Below are 26,545 nucleotides of genomic sequence, written 5' to 3'. Positions count from 1 at the left end.
GAGAGAGCTGCCGAAGGGCGGAACGTCACCGAACGCGGAAACAAATGTGGACAAATCGCCCGAGCCGAAGAAGTGCCACTCTGCTTACGCACCACGAGTGGTCCGAGCAGGAAAGAACGGCCACGGTTACGGTGGTACGATCATTTAAACAGTCATTATTCATCCATAATGACGGCAAATTGCGCCTTCCATCCCGTCCGGACGGAAGGAGTGGCCGGAGCCGGACGGAAATCTCGGGGAATAAAAATCTCCCCGTGTCAAGTTGGCTGCCGTTGCCGGGACGACGCTAGACTCTAGCAATTTTGACAAAACTCCATCGTCAACTCCTCGGTTGTGGTTGCGCCGCGTTCAACACAATGGTGGAAAGAATCTTGTTGATGGCACTCATTTCGGCTGCCGCTGTGTCGTTAATGTAAAATCCATTTATGAGCTCAATTCTGACGGCTTCCGGCGCATACCACACCAGCAAGACACACACACACGCACACCGAGGGTGATTATTTAAAACTCTGCCACTGATGATGACACTTACACTGCGTAAGTGAACAGTGTAAAACGCTGGTTGCTTAAGATGTCGAGGAAACCTAATTCGAACTCGCACGAAACCTTCCCCACGCCAGAAGTTCTGAGCCCAAATAGAGATTAAATGACTCACGAATTCTTCGTCTCACATGGAGAAAGGCACGAAGACCCACCATGCGTTACGCTTAAGACCCTCCAAAAAAGGGAAGCTGCAGATGCTTGGCCACTCGTTCTCATGCTGCTGCTTCTGAGACCTTCAATTCATTAATCTCTCTGCCGGGGAAAATTCCTTTAACACCAGCAGCCCACAAGGGGAAGAGGACAACAACGGGGAAAAAACCCATCACAGAACGAAAACACTCCTCGTAGCTGCCAAATTCCGATGGAATGATTTTTCATCTCCAAAGGCACCACCACCACCACTCTCGGGGGAACTCGAAACCGGAGGGTATTGCAGTCAATCAGGAGACCTTTTTTTACAACCGACGACCTCACCACGGAGTGGTTTCCCGCTTCGAAGACCATTTTCCACCCGGTTACGGTTAACTTTTCCGAAAGCGCCCACGAATGCCGTTGAGTGGAACATTCGCGTGTGGAACATTCTTCAATTAGGACCACCGAAATGAGCCGCTTTAACGCGACCGTTCCGCCGCGACCTACGCCCGAATCACGCGAGCGAATCTTCGAGCGCAAGGCAACAACTTACTCTCAATTTTCTTATCACTGATTTCACGTTGTTGCTTTTTTTATCATGACCCCTTCTGTTGTGGGAAGAAAATGGAAGGATTACGCTGGCCTAAATTAACAAAACGGCGCGCAAGAGGCAGACTTTTCTTATCTGCCCAGCCCCGAAAGTCAAAAGGAGGCAAACAGAAGAAGAGAGAGGAAGAAGAAAAAAGGAAAAGGTGGATGAGTGGTTGAAGCTACACAAGCTTAACTAATCAGTTTTACGACCACTAATTGTCCCGCTATGGGGGGACACGCTACGTACATCGCTGCCGGAAAGTGGATAAAAACTCAAACAAACACCCACGCCAAGCCCGCTCGGAAAGCGCTTGGCCCGGGGGTGTATGGAAAAATGGCCACAATTCATCACGTCGCCACCCAACCCAACCTGGAGCGAGGGCTTTCTCCACACCAGCCTCGTTACAAGTGTTGAGGTTAAGGGGGTTTGGGTCGGGCACAAACCTCAGCGGTAAAACTTATCTCACCGAGAACGGTTTGAGAACGTTCACCGACGACGACGAGCTGGACATGGTTCCGGGGGGTTCCTGTGTTGCTGTGAGGCAAAACTATTTTCCCGATGCAATTCAACATTCAATAACCGCGCTGGTGCACCGATGCCAGTGACAGGGCCAACACAGACTATTGCATCGCATTATGGTCCTCCTCTCGTTCGATGCGGCTCGAGATGAAAGGAAACTGTTTGCCCTCGTGCTCCGGACCGGATCCTTCTGGAGCATGCAGCTCTTAGAAGATATTCGCAACAACAAGGGGGGGGGGGGGCATCCTCGAGAACCGGAACAAGAGACACCCGACAGCCGGAATAGTTCTTGTTCTTCAAACGATTTGTATCGTCCTAGGACTTTCGAGAGGAATCCTCAAGTCAAGCTGCACGCGCCTTCCCGGTGAGCTGATGGCTGCTCCTGCTGCATACACCCGGGACAAAATTGACAAACTTTCCAAATTACGAAAATTCCGGATGGGTAATTTATTTAAATGCATTATACATTCGAACCACTCCGGGGGGGGGGGGGAAGCCTGGGACGATCGGCGAACTCGGCAGAGACCGGCGTGTGATCGGAGTGTGACGCTGGCAACTTTTTAATATATTGTGCCATTCTGTAAACTAGAAAACTATTTGCGTTCCTGTCAGCAGGCAAAAGCCCCGGTTCCACACCCAGAAGCCACTGTTGGAATCGGGTGCTATATAACACCGTCGTCAGGAGCCGGGTTTGTGGGACGCAAAATTTGAAGCCATGGCAGTGTTGAGCCACATTTTTGGGACTCCAAATGTTCGGGAAGCATCGAGAGCAAGCATGAAGAATGCTAGAACAAGCAAGGAAAGGTCCAAACTTCCCGGCAAGGCGATCTCAATCATATTCGCTGACGAACTCGGCTCCATTTCGTTATCCTTGCGCGTGATCGCACGTAAACGTCAGCGCACAAAACTGAAAAACAAAACAAAACAAAAAGCAAAACCTCCACCTAGCTCTAATTAATCAAATATAAACATCACTTCCCTTCCTTCGCGTAGTTTGGCGGTTTGACAAGGGTTGACATTTCTTGTCCCTCCAGAAAACCCAAACCCATTCCCCTCAATTCCCCCCCCAACACTCACACACCTCCTCCAAGTTCGGTGCCGAAATAACGACAACGAAGATGACGATAAAATCAGATTTCACAATTGCCCACCGTAACGAGCAGGCACCACAAACGAGCATTAAATCAGATGAAAAATAATTAGCATTCGCTTCAGGGCATTTTTGGGGGGACAACGCGAAAACGGGTACGTGGGTTTGGCAAAGGGAAAACTGGGAGACGATGGAGTGGAAGCAATAAAAACTTGCTTGGTCGTGGCCTCGACAAACACACACACATACACCGGTGTTTAGCAAAGAAAAGAAAAGCATCTGTGTCCTTGTGCAAGTTGGGGTGATTTGACCCTCCCTCCCCTCAAGCCCTCGCGTCGCGTCCCTCGACCGAACGAAATCCAAACAAACGCACAAATCGTAATTTCAATTTTCGCAACGAAACACCCCACCGGGAGGAAAACACAAAAGCTCGCCAAATGAGCAGCGGGAGGAAAAAAGAACGCAAACGGGACGACAAAAGGCGAGGAGAACAGTGAAACACGGACAAATATATACCACGGACACGGTAAAGCGTGGTGAGTAAAACAACAAGCGTCCTTCCTTCGCGCCGAGGCGGTGCAAATGAAGAACTTGGAGGCTAATTAACGGAAAACAAAATTTCACTGGACCAAAGGCCGGAGAAAGGGTGGGCTGAAGGGAGAAGGGACAGGGAAGCAGGGAGCGAGAAGCCCGGTGAACGTTTGGCCAGTGTTGCTTCGTGTTGCATCCCCGTCCGTGTCATGGCCTAACTCTTGTTCTCGTGCGCGGCCACCTGAGCTTCTATCCGGCGCATTCGCCCTTTCCCGCGGTTGGTGGAAGGGGAAAGGGGGAGGTGGGATTGGTTTCTGTCGTTCTGAGCGGACGCTATGGCGCTAATGATGCCCATTAACTTTTTTCCCTGGCCCTGGCTTGATTCGGTTATTAAGAACGGTTGGTCAGCGGGCTTGTGGGGGGCGAGAGGAGGGGAGTTGGAGGAGCCCACCGGCACGTGTTGTCACCCGTCCCTCGCCGCGCGCGGCTGGCTGCGACAGCGTCAGCAGAAACCAACCGTCAATCTTCGGGCCACCCGGTATCGCAGCCGCTTTGGCCGCCCCCTTTCGCCGGAGGGATTTGCAAATGACACAACTGACAGCGTTTCCAGCGGAGGAAAGAAAAATCTCACCATATTCCCGGGCGCAAGGCCGATTCGCCGATCGCTCGTGGCAATTAGGAAAACTCGTGTAAGCTTTCCCGGTGAAGGATTTTTTTTTTCGCTCCCCTTTCTGTTCAACCCCACGCACCCAATGAAGCCTCTCTTAAAGCGTGAATGCAAATTAATTTCTAGCGAATAGCACCAACTTTCCGGTCGGATCATTGCGCGAAGTTTGTGCTATAAATCAAATATAAATCATCCGGCCTAGATTGAGATTGATTTAAAGAGAAATTTTGTCCGTTTCCATCCGAGATACGGAACGAAAAACATCAAACCAAAGATGCAACTTGTTGAGTTTTTCCTCGTTTCGGGTTATTAAGTTTAAGAATACACGTTGACGATGAAACACTTAAGGATCTTATGGTAATCGGACGATCTGATTTATTAGTGTACGTATGAACTAATAATTTTTTTCTATTAATTGAATGCTATTGAAATCAGTATTAAAATTTATGGTAACTTCGGAAGCCCAAGGATGGATTCTCAATCCAAATAAAATCCAAAATGGAGGAACGGTGCAAAGAGATAGTAAATCATACCTATAACAACTTATTTTATAATATTGTGTGTTTCAAATCACAAAAAGTTACTAAAAGAATCGAATCATCATGATCAATATTTAGAATGGTTGTGACAAAACGAAAGAAAAACGGAAGAGTAAAATATTTATGATCTCAAGTGGATCTCTATCTGAGGAATCTGAGAACAAAAACAACACATTATACATTTCGACAAGAAATAAAAAATCTGAAAAAACAAAACAAGACTGCCTTTTTTTAAAAACATCATATTCTTTTCCGTTGTCTACAGAAAACAAATCTGTGCTGAAATGCCCAACACGTTCCACAGATTTTCCAGCGCTCCACCAAACCTGATTCCATTCCGTACTAATGTTGTTCTATTTAAAAAAAAAGAACAAGGAGAATCGTAGGTTCGTGTCTTCATTTTTCTTTTGTTTTGGTGAATTCATTCTACCCATTCCGAATCTCTCGGATCATCCTAGCGAAGTAGGAAAGAAGGAAAAAAAACTGAACGCATCAAAAATGCATTGGAAATGAAATTTATCGTGCAGATACAAAAAACCACGAGTTTCACTCCCGAGTTTTACCCTGCATCCTGCAATGCAAAACGAGATCTTAGACTTGAGCCAAATAGAAATAATCACCGAAAGACGAACAAGAACGGTGGACAAAACCGGATAAAACCATAAAAACAAAATCTTTTTATGTTTCTTTCTAAAAAAGAACAACAAAATCCAACAAATCTGCTATCAGATGATGTACATGGAACGGTTTTGTTCGTCGCGTGATGGTCTTATTTCTTCAAAATCACATCAGCCTTCAAAAGCGCAGCCAACGGAAGAGAGTGACAAAGAGGATCCCGACGTCACATTTAAATCATTTCCAGGAACATCATCCTTTACGGTCGGAATGAAGGAAGAAGCAAAAAACCAAGCGATACGGTCCACGGCTTTCCGGGTTGAAGGTTGGTGTAAGAAAGCAAAATGGCGGAGGACGGTTGGTCCAGTGGACGCCAAGCGGAGAGTTGTGAAATGGACTCGAAGAAAAGAAAGTTCTTTGGCCGTTCGACTGTACCACCTTTAAAAACGCGGATGAAAGAAAAAGATAAACGAACAAACACACATATACACGTTGCAAGGTGGAACGCGGATTTGTCTGATTAATATTTTACGTGCCAAATTTCGAGCGCCCGGTCCTTCACTTTCGACCCACCGTAATGCACAATTCTGCGGAAAACATCGTATAATTCAGGCTGTGAGTAGGAACTGGTGAATAAAATCCCATCGTGGGTGCCAAACTTCGGTCGAAGGATGAATCACAATGTACAATCTCCGGCTGCAGAGGGGAGGAAAAAGAAAAAAACACCCGAGATCGAGATTTCAAAAGCGTTACCTTCGACACAGATTCCTTCGCCACGAGATTGGCTTATTTACATCGCCGTTCATTGAAGAGCAGCGGGTATTTCCCCGGACCCGCGCCCGTGGGGTGAATAACTATAGGCGTGAAGATTACGGCAAACTCTCCCCACGGGGTGAGTTTCAGGTTTCTTCGTCACCTTCTTTTTTTGCATCACCTCAACGTCTCAAACGGCGTAGCAAAAACTACAATGTGTGACTGACTAATGTCCCACTTCCAGGAAACATTCGATTACCCATCCACGATCATCAACGCGGTCGGAATCGATCACAACAACCCCGAAATCGCCCGCTGCGTGTTTAACCGGCGCAGCATCCGCCCCATCCATCTCGCGCGTGCATCGAAATACGAAACTTAATTACAGGAAGAGCCGTCGGGGGAAAAGGAACCTAACGGGGTCCCCCGGGTTGGGTCGTAGAATGTAGAGGCCACTGCTTGTGGGCCGTACTCACAGTTCACGGACAGTGTCGTAACCGTCTCCAGCCGCTGACCTTCCGGCATCGCCCGGTTCCACACGACGCACGTAAACTTCGCGCCGTCATCCTCCCGGCGTGGGATAATGGTCAGCGTGCTGGTCGTCTGCATGTCACGCGATCCGCCGTAGATCAGGTTGGCCGCCAGCGGTGTCGTGCTTCCCTCGCGGTACCAACTGCAAAGAGACAGAGTCCACCATTAGACCACAGGTTCCCGGTTCTAAACTCCTCGAACTTACGAAATGGTCGGATCCGGCGAGCCACCCACGCTGCTGCAGGTCAGCTCCTGCTTCTTGTCCTCGGTGGCGGTCGTCTCGCTGCCGGGGAAGATTAGCGGCGGCTGGGGCGGGGTCAGCACCGTCAAGTTGTAGTAGTCCTCGTAGATCGCGTTGTCACTGCCGATCTGCTTGATGCGGCACTCGAAGCGCCCGTTATCTCGGACGTACGACACGTTGAAGATCTGCAGATCGTAGATGCCCTGATTCGGACGGTAGTCAATCCTGCAAAAAAGCAACCAAACCGAGGCGTTAGACAGCGTCAGATCATAGGGTAAGCAAACTAAGCAACTGCTTACTTAGTAACCGGTACTTTTTGGCAATATTTTATTGAAATTTCAATGTTATAATTATTGTGCAGTTCCTTGTCTTGATTTGTAAGTGATTAGTTTAAAGGTTTCATAAAAACAGGAAATTTTTCAGAATAGTTTGAGTATATTAGGCATAAATGGATTAGCAAAAGAAGTATCCTGCACAGAAATATTGCTTAAAATTATTTTAACTTTTTAATTTTAAAACATTTCATATCAAAACACTTTTCAGCTTTGAAATGACAAAAAAATATCTTATTAAAACGTAAAAAAGATCACATGTCAAGTTTCTTGATAGAAAATAATTTCATTCTCAATAGATTCTCAATAGAAAGTTATTGATGACATCGAATGAAATAAACAAAATAAAAAACATTTGAATGAAATAACATTGAAGTAAATTGTAGTAAAATCTAAACATCAATAATGTGTTTGGTTGGATCTTGATTGAAATTTAATACATTTTGAAATGAAAAAATGTTTTATGTGTGTATTTTTAAGGACTTCAAATTATAGCTGCTTGGGGGCTCTAGGACGCTTAATCCGCCTCTGGTGTTAGTTCAAAGATGGCCGATGGTGTTGGTGTCCGGTTCGGGCCGGGTACTTACTTGTAGTTCGGATTGAAGGTGTCGCCCTTGATCGCCACGTTGTCGTACTTGTTCGGCGACTGCTGGGCCCAGTAGTACGAGTACTCCCGGTCGGAGTAGTGCTCGTTGAAGCGACACTTGAGCGTCACCTCTTCGCCCTCCCGCGTGTCCATCGTTTTGTTCGCCACCGTCAGGCCGATCATCAGGAGCAGCAGTGCTGTAAGTAGAGGAAACAGATAAACAAACCGCATAAGAATGTGCGTTTCCGAACGTTCGCGATGGTAAACATCTTAAGCTACTTGCTAAATACAGAGCGTATGCCACTGTTTGGACTTGGTCGCGTCTGCCGAAGAAAGCAATCGTGCAAAGTACGATGACTAGCGGAATACAGTTTTTCTTTCGGTGGATCGGAGGATAAACAATTGTCTCGGTAAACAATTTCAAATTCATACAGACACATATGGCTCGTCACGCTTTTCGGGCTCTTCGTTCCGTTTGCTCTGCCTATGAAGGAGCTCTACCTTCTTTTCTTGGACCGGGTGAAAATGACGAACGTGCGCAAATAATTACCAACATACCAAAACCACCAAATGTGGACATTTTATCTCCATTTCGATCAGAATATTGAAAATATTTCATCATCGACTCGTTTTTGGAGCCAATTAACGTAACTTGCTCGTTTGAGTGTGTGTGTGTGTGTGTGTGTGTGTGTGTGTGTGTGTATATGCTCGGAGCGCTTGCCAACCAGCATCCAGCATCGGCGACATTTCCATCCGATGGCCCACTTGTTCCACTTCGGGAGCGTTAAGGCGTTGAGGTGCTTCCCATCATATGAAAACGATGATGGGTTTCCAAACGAAGAAAAAGGGTATTGTAAAAACCAAGAAGAAAAATAAAAGTCACCCCCTTGGTGCGGTGCTTTGTTCGTAACAAGACAATTAAATTTCAACACGACACAAACACACATACACACACTCACGAAACGCTTGCCGTTCGACAAATAACATCTGGAAGGGCCTTGTCTTGTGGCGTCAAGAAGGCAAGAAACCGCACGACACCTTGGGGATGCTCTGGAGTGTGTGTGTGTGTGTGTGTGTATGCTCCACACAAGGCTGGTGGACAGGTTGTTGTTACCGTTGCGTTGCCGAGCGGGCCATTGTTTTCCCGAAGAACGTGGTGGCGCCGTTGGCCGGTGACTTTTCACCCACGACTTTTCCATTAAGTGTCTCACGCACACTCCTCCCCCGCAGCACCCACTTACCAACGGCCACCAAAAGCTGGTTCGCTTCGGTGGCAAAAGCCCGGTAGGTTGTTGTACAACGTTGTTGTTCGAGTCGAGCTCCAATCATCGGTTCGCCCATTGTTGGGGCCGCCCTAGCCCTAGCAACGGTTTTATTTTCCTGCGCCCATCATGTTTGGTTTATTGTGTTCCCTTTATGCCGTGTGTTGCTGTTGTCGTCGTCTTGCTCCAACCGATTCTTTTCTTCGCTTTGCCAACTCCGGCGTTCCATCACAATCACGGACCACCCCACGCTGCCCCGCCCGTTCCGTTCGCTTTCGGCTCCCAATCGTGCCGGGCGCAATTCATAAAGTATGAAACAGTTAAGAATCGTGTGATCGTTATCAAACATAATTACATTACGCTGCATTGTTTATAAGACTCTTTTCATTCTGCGATTACATTCTTCGGAACCGGGCGCGCTTTTTCCCGTTTGCTTGGAGATTGGAGGTCGCCCAGCCTTCCATTCCAGCAGCAGCAGCACACAACACGGTCCCACGGGCGATGTCAGTCAGCTCGCACCGAAACCGAACCGTCAAGTCAACAGCAAACTCCTTCAACTTCTTTTCAAATCAAACTTAATTCGCTAATGACGGGGGGGAGGGGGAAAGAAAACGGAATCGCACGAAATACCTGCGAAACGCCATCCGCCAAATTTGCTACTTCCGACGATGGGACGGGGTTATTTTATTTAATTTATCATTTTTCCCCCCACCCGTCGCCACACACACACACATGCATCGAGAAAATGGCGTGCACCTGAAGGGTGGACCGGTTTGCATAAACATTCCGGGCGAAAGTTCTGATGAAACATCTTTGCAAAACAACCGAACTTCTCGGCGGAAACCGCTGCGAGCCGTATGTGTATGAATAAATCAAATGGAACGTGTTTTTATTGTCTCTGTGAACAACGATTTATTATTTTGCGCCGAGTGTACCAGTTTGTGTATGTTAAATGGTTTTCGTACGTTTTGAGCAACTTTTCCAATTTGGTTAATTTTGATTTGATTGAATCGAATCATCAAATCATTTAAACATAATTATTATTTACAATTAAATGCTGTAATAGCTATTAACGCGATGTAATGCTTTTTTGTATGTTTTTTTTTATAATCGAAACCAATTCCCATACGATAAGAAAGAGCAAGCGAAAATAATAGAAATTGAATCGCACAAAAAAAAAAAAGAAATAATGCATGAACATTCAAATCTAAATTTCAGCTCCCAGGCTCGAACAAAAGCGTAGCTAACATACTTTCGTTTTCCTTCAAGACAGCCACATGAATGGAGCACTTTTGATCGAATACCGAAGCTCTTTCGCGTCCAAGTACGTATATTTCTTGCAGCAAAAATCTGCGGCATCTCGTTCACCCGCACGCAAAAGCTCTACGCCATAAGCTCACTTCATTCAGCTGTATGATTCTTAAAAATCAATCAACTAATCAGCCAGCGCTGAGAGCTGAACCCGCATTCGTGACGCTTTTCTGTTCGTTTCGGCAGCAAATCTTAAGTTGAAGGGAAAAAATTGAGCTACAAAAAAAGATGATAAGCTGATCAGTTTATAAAAGCTGAACGCATGCATGCCTACGTCGTGAAACGAGAGCTTTGTTTTCGACCTCATGCTAAATTACCTCCCCGGCCAGGCGTGATCATCGAAGACGAGCGTCGAAAATCACTCCTCGGCACGACTTGAGCGCGGGGAGAAAACTCCTCGACCCTCGCACCCGTTGCCGCGATTCGGTTCAGTTAAGGCTGGAAGGAAATGCGAAGGAAAACTCGAGCCATCATCGGTTCGCCGCTGCTTATGATTCCATAACCATCTCTCGCGGCCGCTGGCCGATCCGATTTCGTTTTGATTTCCCGCACTTTCGGTACGTCGGGGTCTTGCCTAGCCGCCCTCCCCGCTCGTGATCGACCTCGCGCGGGAAAGGCGAATGAAGATGCGTTTTACGGTGTTTATGATTTTCATTTCTGTTCCAATGGCGGCGGAGCCTATGGCGAATTCGTGTTCAAAAGTGAAAATGCTGAACCCAACAGCCCACTATTGATTGGGTGCTATTCGCAACTAAGTGATTCCCTGTTTAACGAGCACAATATAAGACGGATTTAAGACACAATGTTCTCCTTAAATGGAAATTAAAGGCTATTGTAAAAGGAATGGAAAAGCAGTGTGTGTGTATGAGTGTCTGACAAGCATGAAGAATACATCTTTTCACACTCTCGCTCTCGCTGCTTATCGCGTCGAATTTGCAGTGAAAAAGGGAGTTTTCATGTTAAGAAATTTATAAATAGAAGCTCCTCGAAACCGATGGTTGATTTCATAGCTTCTCCGCGGGATCGCATCGTTTTCTAAAGCGAGAGTGATCAAAACGCATTCCATTGCGAGCCACCGGCACGGAAAGATTGTGAAACACTTGCCCCAAAGAATCGCCCGGAAAAAAAAGAACCCAAACGGCTGCCGGCGTATCTATTTTTCCGGAGAAAAAATAAATTATCATCCATGGAGTGCCGGCAATCGATCGATCCGTTCCCGGAGAATAGTAACAAGCGCGCGCCCGGCGAAAACAAGCTCGGGAAATATTTGAATCGTTCTAACGACCAGCTCGCGGGAAGCGGGCCGTGAAATTCCGGCGCTCGGAAAACTGTGCGGAAAACATCGAAGAAGCGATGAAAAACTGACTCTCTTCGCCGGGAGTGTTATTAAGCTTCGATCGAAAATATATTTTCCACCGCGCCATCACTATTCTATTCTTCTATAGAATGCATTTTCACCGTGGGCGGTATCGAACAGCTTCCCACTGTTCACAGTTTTCCAGCGCGAAGTCCACCGGTATTTCAAATCCACACGCGAAGCAGCATCCCTTCGCTCGATGCACCGCGAAACCGGTGTGTGTGTGTGTCGAAGTTATCCTGCTCCATTTCTTTTATTTATTGAATCTGTTGGGTATTTCCTGCATTTCCAAACGGGAAAAAAAACCGAACGCCGGTGGGAACAAAACGGTGGTGAATGAAATTTAACGACAGAATTTCTACATTTCTGCCCTTCGCTTACGCTTTTGCTCCGACGGAGGGGGCGTGTGGAGATCGCTCGATCGCTTGCAGAACCATTCCTATTATTCCCACTCCACCATATTTCCTCTGTTGGTCACTTTTCTAGCCCTCTGCACCCACACCGAACGACGGCATCCTTCCTCCCGGCGGCCATTCAGCTTGGGGATAAAAATTAATTAAATCGTTCCGAAGTTGAAAATTAATCTGCGAAATCGGAATCTTTCCTTCGTCCAGGCTAAACACGCCCGCGAGGAGCGTCCGTTCCCGCTTCTCGGACGAGAAGCTGGGTGGCGGCTCCCAAGAATATTGACGTGATTCCAGCGCCACGTTTCCCGGCGGAAAATTTCCATTCGAGCGGGCGTAATCGTGATCGGAATATTCACCGAAGCCCGCGGCACAAACTACACTCAAATTAGGACGGAACTAGAAAGAATCGTCCCTGCCTGAGGGAGGGAGGGTGGGAGAGGGCGGTGGAGGCAACATTCGGTGGAGCAGGCGAGATGTAATTTGTTGTGTAATTAGATGAACGCTTCTTTCCGCCAAAACTTCAAAGCCCGCGGGCTTAAGCTGGAACGGCCAAGTCAGATTGGTCTACGTGTGTGTGTGTGTGTATTTATGCTATTGCTGGTGGTAAAATAAATATTCAACAGTCGGCTCACTTGCGCTGCACTTGAGTTCCAGTGTTTTGGCGAACGTGTGCCCGAGGGCTTTCGTTGCTCTGGGAGTTCTCCAATGTCTTCCGAAAACCAAATCAATCAATCAAGCACCCAGCTGACCGACATTAAAGTGGCACTAAATTTCAAATTGGCACACCGAATCTCCGCCTTCACCTCCTTCGAAAAGTTCTGCTCCAACAGACCGAGTCGACGGTGAAGAAGTAGAATCAACGAATGGATTCATAACATTGCCGAACGATTTTTCAACCCCAAACCCCATGTGTCTGGGGGTTCAGAAAGATAAATGATGTTTATGACAAGCACCATAAGCGCTCGCAACCATTCTTAGCCTTTTCTTTTACAGTTTACTTTGAACGTTTCGTTTCGAAAAGAATCGAGTTCTTTGATGAAGAAATTCACTCGTTTTAAACAGAACGTTGCTGAAGGATCAGCACCTAAGAAACTGAATAGAAGCGAGTTCTAAAACATTTAACATGAAGGAGTCATTACAAATGATATTATTAAGTCCCATATTTCATTCCTTTGCGTATTGTTGATATCCGAATTTAGCGTCTCAATTATAGAAACAAACTAAAACTTGAACTTCAAAATACTTATTTATTTGCAGCACAACGGATTCACGTCATCGAATCCGAATAATTTTCCCAAGATAACAAATCGATTTTAAAATAAAACATTTTGTAGAAACGAAACCTCGTCTCGTCACATCTCGTCGGTTCCATCAGGGCGTCCCATTAGTTCGTCCCCTTCAACATGACTCTCGAGTGAACTTTGGCTTATTCAATCAAGCCCTACAACTTGAAAGCATCCAATTATGAGCCGGTAATTAATTACATTCTAATTTCACGGCTGTGATTGAGAAATTATCCACGTGCGAGGGAGTAAAGTTCTAAAGCGCCACTCACGACGATGACGATTGCCATTCAAAGACTTCGAGTTTGTTGGCCATCTCGCAACCAAACAAACTATCGAACTGGAAATGGGATGGGAGCGGGACATGGACTAAGAAGCCCGAGCGGAAGGCGAAGAAAAATGACCATCTAGATCCACGGCCCGATTGGGATAGAGTGGTCTGATATTGCGGTGCCGCCATAAACCGACGCCTAGCACTCCAACCCCACCACCGGCCCTAAGGAGCGAACGCAAGGACAAGTAAGTCATCAATTATCCTCACACGAAAAATAACCGCTAATAATCGTAATGGTTCTGACCACTCTCCATACTGCTTGCACTCCAATCAGAGTGCCTTTGCCGTGGAACCAGGCAGAAGGCAGCATCGGGCCAGCATCGGGCCAGAGAGACGATGCGGCGGGACGAGCGGCCAGCGATTTATAAAGGGCCCTGCGCGCCCGAGCAGAGTGCATGGTTTCGTCGGTGGATATTGATTATGCTAATCAACGTTGATTAATCAGCTGTCGATGGAGCGCCAGCAAACGGAACCCGGGCACCACGGTGTACACAAATATTCGTCAGGCTTCTCCATAGTTTTGGCGTACCGTTGAAGAGTCCGTGCACGAGCAGCACGCAATATGGAGGGTTAAAAATCGAACCCGCGGATGAAAAATCTTCTTTCGTTGTCTTTTTTTGGACTGGACCGTTTTGGAGAACTTACAGAAAAGCAATAATGGAGAATGCTGGAGTGAAGTGACGTCGCTTCCTATGGTCGGCATGCACGTCAGGTGACGCACACGCAAGTTCTGGATGAGGCAGAATTTACGGGGACTCTTTATTATTATGACTACTTTATTCGTTCCTACTATCTTAGATTCTAAGTACTAATACATTTACACTATCACATTATTTTAAGTACATTATACATACACTACAGTATTCAGCGACTCTTTTCTGGTCGTTTTGAGCTCATATGAAGCAATGCTTTTCTTGAATTTACTGTTATATGACATCTCTACCTTATTTCATCTAAAAAAACAAAACCAATAGATACTGCGGACGCAGCTTTAACAACGTACGAGTCGAATCTATATATTTATAAATTCCAATTATAATTCTCTTCCCATACACTATTCCTGATTGACGATTTCGGCGCAAAAGCTTAGCTACTAATATGTCTGTAGACAAACTAAATATATCATAGAATAAGACCTGAATGTACCAAAAATAAAAACCATATTGGCGCATTTTTGTTTTCCCTCCAGAGCTTCGCCGGGGCTTCAAGCTAGTGTGTCATAAATATTGGCATTCGTCAAGAAATGAGGGCAGACTTAATAGTGCTTTACTGTTCGTTCATGGCTTGGCCTTATGATTTTACATTCAACACAAGGCGATTTTAAGATAAATAAACAAACCTCAAGGCACGAGTGGTTTATGACAATGACATCGTTTCCTCATAACGCACACGGCTCGCATAGGCGTACGCTCATATTTCTTGGGGCCACAAAGCGATACCTAAGACGTGCGGCGACGACTCGGGATTGAAGAAAACTGTTTGCCAATGGCAAAACGTACGACGATTGGCCACGGCCTGCCGGGCAGTGAATTTGAGCGAAGCAAATCCCTTAACTAAGCGTATTTATGAACTGTATCGCCGCAAAGAGGTGACGGTGTAGAGGAAGCAAGAAAAAAAAAACAACAGGGAACCTGAAAAGGAACGCTACGCTCGACACAAATGCGCGTCTCACATTCGCGGCGTGCGGTACGGGCAAACCAATCCGATCCAATTTTCTTCGCTCCGCGGGCCACCCATTTTTGCTGGCACGATTTTTCCACACCCAAAACCCCAACGCCCGGCCGGGCGACAAAGTTAAATACTGCCGAGCCCGACGCCACCCGTCCGTCGATCAAGCCCGTCGAATCTCGGGCCATTCGAGAAATGGGAGCGGGTACTCGATCGGTGCAGCACTAAACCGCAGCATAACACGATTTAATCACCCGGCCACACCTCAAAATGTGTCCTTGGAGTTGGGACCGTTTTCTTATGACACGGCCAGCCATAGGGAGGGACACACCGAGTTAGATTCGACCCGTTTCCAAACGGTCCACAACAGGGCTCTGAGACAGGCGCAAGAAAAGCAGGCCACAGCGAGTGTCACTTTTTCCGGACCCCACCAACACCTCTCCGTTCGCGTCCGCACACATCCAATTCCGGCAGAAAATGTGGAATTGAAGAAAAAGTGACAGCCCGCATGAGTCACAGACTGACGGCCCTTGGTCCGATCGTACTCTCCCTTCCCTGCCCGACGGAAATGGCAGAACTGATTCGTAGCGAGTGAGAGTTCACCAGTGACAAAACAGGGGAAAAAAAGGCTGTTGGAAAAACCACCACTTCGAGCGAGGAATGATGAAAGAAAGCCCCAGACCCGAGCAAGGAAAAAAGAAAGCCAACGCGATGGAAAGAGAGACACCGCGACGCGGAAATAAAAGATCGTGATGTCGCATTTCGTGAGGAATTGCTTTGCGCAGAGGAACTAAACTAAACCGATCTCAAAACAACATACACACACAGAGGGATACATAAACTACAAGAGGAACAGACAGAGAGAGGGAAATGAAAAGCTCCATTTCCAAGGGCAGCTGCGATGTCGCGGTGGTCTGTGGACGAGATTAAAATCCATTCGGAAAACCGACACTACTAAATCGCGGACTCCGTCTGCCTACCGTCGAAGTAGCAACCAACCATCAACAGTGTCCGACCGAGAGTGGAAGAAAATAAGAAGATAAAAATGCTGCCCGGAAGAGCGAAAACGAAAGAAGCAATGGAGGAAAGATAGAAAGAAAGTATAACTAACGTCCGGAGTAGCCCGGAGGGGCCAACCACAAAAAAAAACATAAAGACGGACAGAAAGAACCCCAGACATCGGGCATCCGCGAAGAGAAAGTATGAAATCGAAATTAATTTTGAACGGAAGCTTCAAATCCGATTCAAATCCAACAGCTCGCAGTCTCGGGAGTCGGTTCGTTAGCGAAGGGCGAGGTCACAAGAGTTGCCGGAGACCAAAAGGGTTTGAATCGAGGCTACATACGTCTCTACGCTGCTGCGTCGTGTGTACGTCCTACCCAGGCATCCCGCGAGCGGAGTGAGTGTTCCAATTATCCGGAAAGGCGGTACGGAATAATCAGATTTATTTCCGTTCCCTCCATATGTTCCGGTTCCTCGGGACCGAGAGACGGATTCGGAGTGTAGCAACGCTCGAAAGAAATGGCAAGAAAAAAAAGGAATCCCCTTGTAACGCGAGCGAACGACGTGTCTTTGTCCAGATCCGGAGCTCGGAAGTGTATTGAACATGATTGGCACGAGAGCGCCCGCCTGGTTCGGACGCCACCAAATCCATCCATGACCGTCTGTCTCCGGTTATGAACCGCTGGCAACGAAACTGTGCCATTTGTGTCCACTCTCTCACTCCGCTTTGTTCCCCCCTGCTGTCCCATGCGTTAGACACTCCTTTCCCAATCGATCATGACACTGTGCCGGGGGGCTCCCTTCGACTCCGGAACTCACGGCGAAAAAAGGAATAAAGTCCGGATTTTCTTCGGGTATTATCGATGATTTAAATCACCAAGCGTGGAGCTGTCATAGTGGAGTGGTCTCTCCAACTCGTAGCTAAGCCACTGTGGTACTTACTTACTTCTGGAGCTTCTCTACTGTTTCCTAACCTTTTTTTGGGGAAGCTCCCGGAGGCTCCCGGACAACCGAGGTGGAGTATGGCGACCAATCCCTCAGGTCCACAATGATTTGTGGAATGCCAGCCCGGTCCGGTAACGAATAGTGACGTCACACGCTCCGTGTCCTTTTCTAGGCGCTTGGAGACTGATTGAGCCATAATTTATGCATTCCCTCGAAGAAGCCCAAACCCGTCTCAGTGTGTGGCAGCGTGACATACGGGTGATGAAGAGGTTTAAAACAGGCAGGTGAGAAGCGGACGGGGAAAGAAATTTATCGTCCTCGACGGCGCAACGGCGGTCCTCGCATTGATCCACTGATGATGTCTAATTGTTCCCATTTCTTGCCTCGCAGGCTTCGGTTGGAGGAGCCTTCTGGAGGAGTACAAATTTCGCTACCCTAAAACAACCTCCCGAAAGCTCTCCTAGCCAACCGACACGGGATGGAATGATGTCATTATAGAAAACAATTCCAAAACATGGTGCAAGGTGAGATGAGATTTCGAAGATCCTCTAGGAACAACAAGGACCACCGGGGTTGTCCTTTCGTCCGGTTGAGCTTATCCATTGGCTATAAACAACAACGAAAAACTAAAGCAAGTTCATCTGCATTTCTAGTCGCAACGCAGGGTGAGTGTGCCATGCGTATCAGCTCCTCCGAGTCGAAGAGCGAACAACACGAGTAAGGATTTGGTGATACGGGTTATAACACAGCCCGAAAAGTTCATTAACTAATCCACTAGAGCATGAAGCGGAGGAAACAAGTGGAGAACCATGGAAGTGTTGTTTTTCTCCTATCGGTGTGCCAGGGTTTGGTTTGTTTTTCTCCAATCTATCGTTTCACCAGTTTGTATCTTTCGTTTCTCGGTTCCTGATAGTACCAATTCCAGATAACACGCTGGGGAGAGGACATGCACTACCCGAGGACGGTTTATGTTATGCTGGATTGAAGCGAGTTTTAAAATGTTCATCCCACCGGATGATGGAGATGACGTTGGTGGCTGGCGTGCACCCTAACAAATATGCAACACGATCATGGCCTCACCTCGATTCACCATCTTACGGGCGTCAAAGTGCACTGAGTGGAAAAGCGGACACCACCGGAACATGCCGAGGCTCCGAGCATGGAGCACTCCTACGCCTCGGAAGAACTAAATTGATTGCTTAAGATTATAATCAATCCATCTCGCCGGCTCCCTCATCTGAATTCCATCGTTGCCTGACGCGTGCGATGTCGATGAGCTCCTGTGTGTGTCTGCTTGTGTCGGATGCTCATACAGTCTGCGCTGTACGTATGGGGAAAGGAAATCTCCATGGCTACCATTTCAGCCAGCTTACGGAGACTCGCCTGTTTGGGCTCCTTTCGGTTGCCTTTGGCACGGGACCAAACAACAACCTTTCGCAATCGGCTCAACGGATGCAGCGAAACGATGGGCGTAAGCAGATTGAAAGCTCACTCTTCAATCGTCACGAAAGACGGATTGCGAGGATGCATACCCTTGTGTGTGTGCGTGTGTGTTTATGTCGATACTTTTCACTTCCACTTCAGCAGCTCAAGGTTCTCGCAGCCGGCACATTTTTCGGCAACTCACCGCTGCAGCAAGTGGCGTACAAGGACGTACGCTTTTCGGAGAAGAGGACTTGGGCTTTGGGGAAATGATGCAAACCAATATGCTTGGTAAAAGACATAAATGTACTCTTGGGGAAGAAGGCGAACAACGTACTCGGGTGAAGACGGCGGAGCTACCGGAAAAACGGTTTTGCGCTGACGCCGCATCCGAAAGCGGTGGTAACGACACAACAGTAATTAATCATGATTTGAATGCTATACTACTACTTCCGCGGAATTCTCGTGAGTGCACGGGATGTATGTATGTACTCGAGCCACTCCACGAGGCGAGCGTTTCCTTTCATAGGCCGCTTCACCTCGAGCGTTGGAATCGAAAGCATTCGGGAGCTTTAGGTGTTGCCATTTGGGGAGCAATCATGGAAAACCGCGTACCTAAAACTCTCGGGAGCTCTCGCAGTATTGGAAAAATCGCAATCCAGCAAAAAAAATACCACGAGTATATTTTACCTTTGAAACCTCGCAACGATTTATGTGCCTCTGTCAAAGGCACTCTTTATGGTGCCTAAAAACACCTTCCCGAATCCACCTGACAGGGCGCGAAATTAAGTACTCCATTTTGGGGAGTGGTTTAATAGACCTTCAATAGGGCGGCATGTCTGCCGGGGTAGGGGATAATTAAAGTGGCCACACGATATCATGGCGTCGCGCTTTTGTTTTGAAAGCCCCAAGCCCCTCATCAGCTCCTCCATCACGGCCTCCTGCTCTTCGGTCTATCAATGATCAAACGTCTTTTCCTGTCTTGCGCCGCACTGATAAGACGTTTGGGGAAGACGCGCAAAAGATCATCGGATGGATTTAATTATTAGCTCGCGGAGAGCTAGGAGGGGGGCAACTCCACTATAGTAATCTCAAATTGCTATCAACACCCTTGATCAAACCGGTAGGCGGTAGAGCTTTTTGAAAGGGGATTTTGCGCTTCGGCATCGCCATTTCCAGGGATGAGGTTGGGCGCTCTGTGCCGGATGAGAGGCGATCATGATTGATTGTCGCGAATGAAATCTTCGCGCCAGTTGCGCCAAAAAACCCGCGCCCATCATTAGCGACTCCGTAAACTCCGCCATTAAAGGGCTGGCTCTGGCTCTAAATGAGACTCCCCGCCCCGGCCATGAGGCGTCACCGGTTGGTTGGATATTCTAATCAAACTCATTCCTTCCCGCACCCGGCGTTGCAGATGGAAAGGATTGGAAACTTTGCCACAACCGGCCGAAAGCTTCTCGATACGCGAACCTGTGCGTGGGACCCGGCGGCACATGTCGCGAGGTGATGGGCGGTTTTTGATCATCCAACTGCAAAAATAGCTCATTCCGGAGCGCGCCTTCCGAAGGCCGCCGTCGAGAGTGACGGCGAGGAATGAAACATTAATTAGAAGTCGCTCGCGAGTAAGAATAATCTTTCACTCGCAGGCTCACGCCGAGACACCGGCGTTGTTAAGCCGATACAATCCCAGTCTCGGCTGGATGAAGGTTCCGCTACCATCGTCCTTGACGAGCCTAGGGACTGATAGACCCGGTGGGGATTTCGGTCGGGAAAGATAAGAAAGCGGTTGCTTCCGATCGCCTAATCCGTCGCTCGTGGTGCTCCGATTATTACGCCCCGGTTCACCATGTCTTACAATTTCTAGCAACCGGTTACTGCACTTATAAACTTACCCGACAATGAAACTCTTCACACTTCAAGTGGGCGAGTTCTGGTGGAAGAAATTGCAATTGCGTCCACTGAAGTTGACCTCGTTCGCTCCGAGAGCATACTTGGAGTGCACAAAAGATGAACGAAGATTACTCATTCTTTTTCTCCATTCTCCATGTTCTGCCTCTTCCGATATTGTGCTAAATTTTTTCCCCCAAAAGCTCAAGCGAAAAGTGCGCGAAAACTGCCATTGAAGAACCACCCGCAACACTTTCTCCACTCAAGAGTGCTTCTTCTCCAGTGGCGTTTGTGCGACGAGAGTCTCCTCCGACTCCTATGTGCGAACGATTTCCGGTTGCCACGGGAAGTGTGCTCGAGTGCAGTAACGCTAACGGAACTGTAGCAAATTTTGCTCGAGCACCAACCAAGTGCTGGCCGAACAATTGCAAACTTGTTTTCGTATGTGCAACCGTCGGAAGTGTGGCGCGTCGTTCGAGACGGGGACCAAAATTCGATCATGCGATTTTCGCCTCAGACCAGCCACAAGTTGGATGCCGTTGAAGACCACCGAGTCCAAAAGGAATCGGAACCATCGGCCAAGGAGGGACCCGAGAAATCCTTCCCAACAGAGATATCTCTTGTGTTTGGAGACAGGACGACAGACGATGCGCATCAGTGCAAATAGACAGTTAAATAGGACCGCATAGCAAAGGCACCACCAGGAGTGTCTTACCGATAGGAACCATACCCTTCCACACGCGGACTCCACCGTCCCCTGAACACGTTACTTTCGCCACAGTTTAATTTAATTTCGATTCTTCGAACCGACCGAAGAGCGCGTCGAGCAAACTGTTCTCCAAGCAACGTCACCTGGGAAACGCACCGGATGGAAAAGCGTTAGCGTTCCTGCAGTTGGAACATGGTTATGTTTTCCAAACTTAAACAAAAAACATACCGGAAGAGACATTTCACATACAACCAAAATTACACTTCAACTACAGTTGCATACAAATTTTGCATTCGTAAGAAAATTAAAAAGCAATTAACAAATGACTTCACATATTTAGAACATTTTTCAAAACATTTATATTATGTAATATCCAAAACCACCTCAACTAAATTATCTCTCAACGAGACTATGGAGAACCCTCTGCAGTCTGAGCTACACAGAACGGTGGTTCATTTAATGCTAAAGGGCACAAAGAAGATAAAAGCAACTAAAAAGGTTGAGAAAAGATGCCATCTTTGTTTGAGGAAATAATTACATTCTGCGCCAACAAACCGAGAAGAAAAACACAGCATATCCACTTGGCGGTAGTCAGTCAACACGATAGTTAATACTTTGTTCCGCCCCAAATTACTCATTCTTGATTAATATTCTGTCTGATCCTCGCCAAGTCTGCTACCAAAAAAAAAAAAATGGTTGCGAGAAGGGAACGATCTCCCATCGTTATTCGACCCGACGCTTGCGAACTGATTATTTTTCACGATGAACACCCCCTTACATGCACACACACGCATACACCTAGGTACAATAAACAAATGACGGAATTCGTAATTCTGTTTTCCTCGACGACGCCCCGGTGCCGGAAACGGTTTTATTTTCTGCTCCTTCGGCACCAACCCACACTTGGAGAACACGGACCGTCTGAACTCATGCCGCAGACAAGACGATCCCAAACCTTAGAACAACGGATCCTGCCGGAGGCTCGAGAGGAGGAAGGAGAAAAGCTTCCTCCCGTGCGTGCCTTTTCCACGCCACGCCGGATGCACCGGAAGGGCAGCTTTATCGATGGCTGTTTGCGTATCTGTCTGGGTGTGCGTGTGTATGTGTGCATGGGTGCCAGCTTGCAGCGTTGGGGCGCTGGAGTGCGTAAACTCACAGCGGAAATTGAATGCAAACAGGTAGTCACGGTTGAGAAGTGAAGAAACTGCTGACGTCACCTGGAAAAAAGGAAACGGGCGATGGAAATCGCTCAACCGTACGACCGTTAAAGACGGGAGAGACAAAAGGTAAACATGGGCCACACGGATATCAAAAGCAGGCACACACACCCACACACACACACACACATGGAAGAACACACCCCCGCTGAGGGGTAAATCAACCCCGGTCCGGAAAAGTGTAAGGAAAAATAAAATTAAAATGTTAATTTTTATTTTAACGCAAACGAGGTGTTTGCTGAGCGTGAGAAATTTCCTCGCACTTTTCCCAGCATTCAGCAGTCATCCTTCCCTTTAGCTGGGCAGACAAGAGGGATGGGGCGGGGGGGGGGGGGGTGTGGAGCACCCTGGGTCGGGGGTCAAAGAATGGAGCAAACTTCTGTCACGCTGTGAGATCTTTTCCCGTTGCCATGGGTTTTCCCCTTCTCGTGTCCTTCGGCTTCTTTGTTTTTCCTATCCGATTTCTCGCTCACCTTTGTCTTTGGGGATGGGTGAGGGTGTATTTTATTTTTTACAACTTTTCTGCTTTTCCTGGGTTGCTTTTTTTTCTTTGCTTGTCATTCTTTCGGGCTTGCCGTGGGTTGCGATAATAACACGCCACGACGCTATAAAAAGTGCACCTTTAAACAATTTTCACCCGAAGCAAAGCAAAAAAACACAGTGAGTAGGAGGGGGTTTGCTGGAGGGGTGAAGGAAAAGATCATCAAATCTTTCGTCCTATAGGTCCGGGAAACCACGAAACAATGGACCCTCGGCGCGTCTAGATTGAATGACGCAGATTAGCTGCCACTACTACTACCGTCTCGGGCCAACGACATAGACCCGGACGCGCGCTTAAGGTGCCATCGGCGGCCGCTGGGAGAGATAAAATTAATTCACTTTTATTGTTCTAACTGCCTTTCGGATCGTGGGTGAGGGGTGGTTAGGTTTTCTTTTCTTGCGAGGTCGGGTTGGTTCCGTTTTTTTTTTTGTTTTTGGCACTCTGGCCCGTTGCCAGTAATTTGGCAGCTCACAATTCTTTCCGCGGTCGTTTCCGGCCGGGTTCAGGGGTCCGAAGGCTTGGAGGGTGGTGTGTGCAGCTCATTATAAGCTGGGAGCCGGCGTCCGAAGCCCTCGCCCGGCCAGAGTCTTCCACCCACGACCGAGGTTTTTCGTACAAATAATGATTGAATAATTTATTTGTTTCAATTAACGAGACAACCGAAAGGGAGCGGACTGATGAATCTTAGCCAAAGACAAGAAAAGGCCAGTGAGAAGTTTTCCACAACAAAAGGAAAAGAACATCCAGAACTAGTTAATGCTAGCAAGGGTGGGTCGGTTTCTGATAGCGCGATAAAGGGTTTTTTTTCCAAAACGGAGTGTAGAAATGGTGAAACAATGAATTGTTGAAGAAGAATGAATAATAACATAATGCTTATTAATGTCATATTTCATAGAAGATAAATCGTTTTGCAAGACTCACATGAATCGAATGAAGTTGTTGCAAATGCAAAACCGCTATTTGTATTACGCTCCTTTACCGAATGTTTATCAATTGAGATGTTTAGGTGGAATTAAGCCTCGTTTCGTCATTTTGCACAAAGAATCCGGCGGGTTCAATGGAAGATTGAAAATTTATGATAATCGCCCCCCGAACAAAGCCGCACCACAATCGACAAAACAACTAAATAAAGTTTGTGTTTCCCACGGCGCACATCTTACCCCACTCCACCGCTCCTCGCCGGAAAAGGGAAGAAGCCCCCCGTACGGCGGAGCCGAAAAAAAAGGTCAACTCCCACTCGTTGTCAACGACCTACCGGTGCCGGTTTCGGTCGGATCGGAGGAGCCGGTGACAATTGCCGGTAGCTAATCCTTCCTGAGACTGCCTTCCGATGCGACGAACGGGAAGACGCGGTCAATATTGAGACAATTATTAGGCATCCCACCGAAGGAAGCATCGCGGGTTTCCACGCCAAGCCCGAGGGAGGGTGGAAATAATCGAAACACCCGAACGACCCTCGAAAGGAGATGGTGTGGGGAGAGGGGGAAGACGGGGTCTAAGCTGCTTACAACCCGTTTTTATCTAATCTTCCAGCAGAACTAATAAATTTGTTGCGCTGCTTCTGATCTGCGTCTTTCCCGGGACTTCTCGGGACAAATAATCTTGCGCCGGGTGGTTTTTTCGGGCCTTGAAAAGCCCTGGCCAGGGGGTATAAGGGGTGGAATTATTAACATTCCCGCTCGAACAACGCGCCTCAGGCCCGAGAGCCATTATTATCCGGCCGGCTCGGGTTTTCGGGCCTGGAGACGATCGTTTTCGATCGCAGGCCTGGCTAAGCTTCGGATTCCCATTTCCGCGCGGACGGAGCGGAGGAAAATCAGCCCTCCATTTTTCGTGATTACAACGACCGTCGACCATACGTGTATGTGTGTGTGTGTGAGTGTTTCGTGTGTTCTTCGCTGCCCAAAAGCGGATTAATTACACACGATTTAAACGGCCAACCGCCGAAAACTCCTCTAAGCATCATTTTCTCGACAGCGGGACACGAAAAGCGACCACAGACACACACACACACAACGTAGGGAATTCGAATCGAATTTGAGACGAAAATCAATTTGTCCACACGCAGACACCGCGTGCTCTGCTTAATCGTGCTGCTAAAATGCATGAAACATTCTTCAAGGAAGCCTACCTTGAGCGTTTGGAGGGAAGGCTTTAATGGAAGTTTCACCGTACCTAAAAGGACGGCGGCCCACGGTGGGGTCTGTGCGTCGACCTCGATCGCGATCTGCGGTTTCTCACCCTTTTTGCCGCGAGACCGTCAAGAAAATAAACAAACCGCCGCACGCGGAGGAGCGCAGGAAATCTAAACCATGACCAACGCGCGCGCCTAGCAGGCAAAAATTGTCGGCAAATTATCGCACTCGAATCGGACTCGATTATTAAAGCTTTAATAACCTTGTGCACAAGGTGCTGCGAGAGGTCCAATGCGGCATAACTGATTCAATTGGCGCGTTTTATGGTCAATCCGTAGCCGGTCGGGCGTAATCGGCCGCTTCCTGTATGGTGGCGTATATGTCACCGAGTGCATCACTAATCAACTACGGCTGGTCTTGTTTTCCTTCCATCTCGCGGGGCGAAAGCACAGGAGAAACCCCCTTCCTGGATGACGCACTCGTATGGGAAATATTTTACATCCGAAGATGATGACCGCAAGGCCAATGGTGAGGGGAAAATGGTTCACTCCGCCTGACCGGACACTCGCACCCCGAGTTATGATTATTATTTTCATTTGCTGTTGTCATCGCAAACAACCATTGTTCGGCCTGCGCTTTTTCCCACCAACTAAAACATCATCCAACTCAGAGGCAGCTGCCTTTGGTCTAGGAAGAACATGGCACCGACATTCCTCCGTGCCGCAGTCAGGAGTTCATAGAGCAAGGGGGCGGAGGCGACCCTGAGCCTGGGAATACTAACGTCCGAGGGCAGTTAATTTAGCGCTCGACCGGCAAAAATCGTTCGCATATTCGAAATGTTCGCCTGAAATCACACAGCAAACGTCTTCCTTCTAGGGAATGTCTCGGGCTTGCCTGCACTGAGCTTCACGCAGGAATCGTGACGATTCCTAAGTCCGATCCCGGGGAACATTCTTTGCAGTGGATGCATTCGTTCACACAAACATACTCAGGGATGGAATTGTTCACATGGGAAAGCTGGTGGAAGGCACGTGAAAAATGTCACCACGAGATCATTCCGACTCGAACATGCCATTGCACCCTCGATCCGGAGGATAATTACTCTTTAATGGACGACTCGCTTAATCGTTCGTTCAATTCTGGTAAAGCGTCGCTCACTTCAACCTAAATAGCACCGCCATAATAATCGCCCGGCATATATATGTCACACGGAACACGGCCATTCCGGGACAAATCGCGACACACCGCAGCATCCAAGCATGCTCCTTTCACGGGTGTGTTTAAGACCCGCTCCATTAATACCCAAGGGCAGGGGTCGGCAAAGTCCGGACAAATGCGGCCCGTAAAAAAATGTTGGACCAAAAAATATCTGAATGCCTATCGAACTCGTGCAC

The 26,545-nt window shown here is 47.7% G+C and overlaps 1 protein-coding gene across 1 annotated transcript in view; it reads right to left on the bottom strand.

Annotated features, from left to right (window-relative positions):
• The window catches only part of LOC131266384 (hemicentin-2-like), a 75,879-nt gene that overhangs the window by 15,998 nt on the left and 33,336 nt on the right, over positions 1-26,545 (bottom strand). Inside the window, exons 2-4 of the mRNA XM_058268881.1 lie at positions 7,673-7,868; positions 6,718-6,978; positions 6,458-6,654 (exon numbers count right to left, since the gene is read on the bottom strand). Coding sequence (XP_058124864.1) covers positions 6,458-6,654; positions 6,718-6,978; positions 7,673-7,868 — 654 coding nt within the window. The remainder of the gene's footprint in view (positions 1-6,457; positions 6,655-6,717; positions 6,979-7,672; positions 7,869-26,545) is intronic.

Source organism: Anopheles coustani, chromosome 2 (assembly GCF_943734705.1).
Source record: "Anopheles coustani chromosome 2, idAnoCousDA_361_x.2, whole genome shotgun sequence".
Taxonomy (NCBI): domain Eukaryota; kingdom Metazoa; phylum Arthropoda; class Insecta; order Diptera; family Culicidae; genus Anopheles; species Anopheles coustani.
Note: the sequence above shows the minus strand (reverse complement) of the source record. Positions and strands in the feature narration are given on the sequence as shown.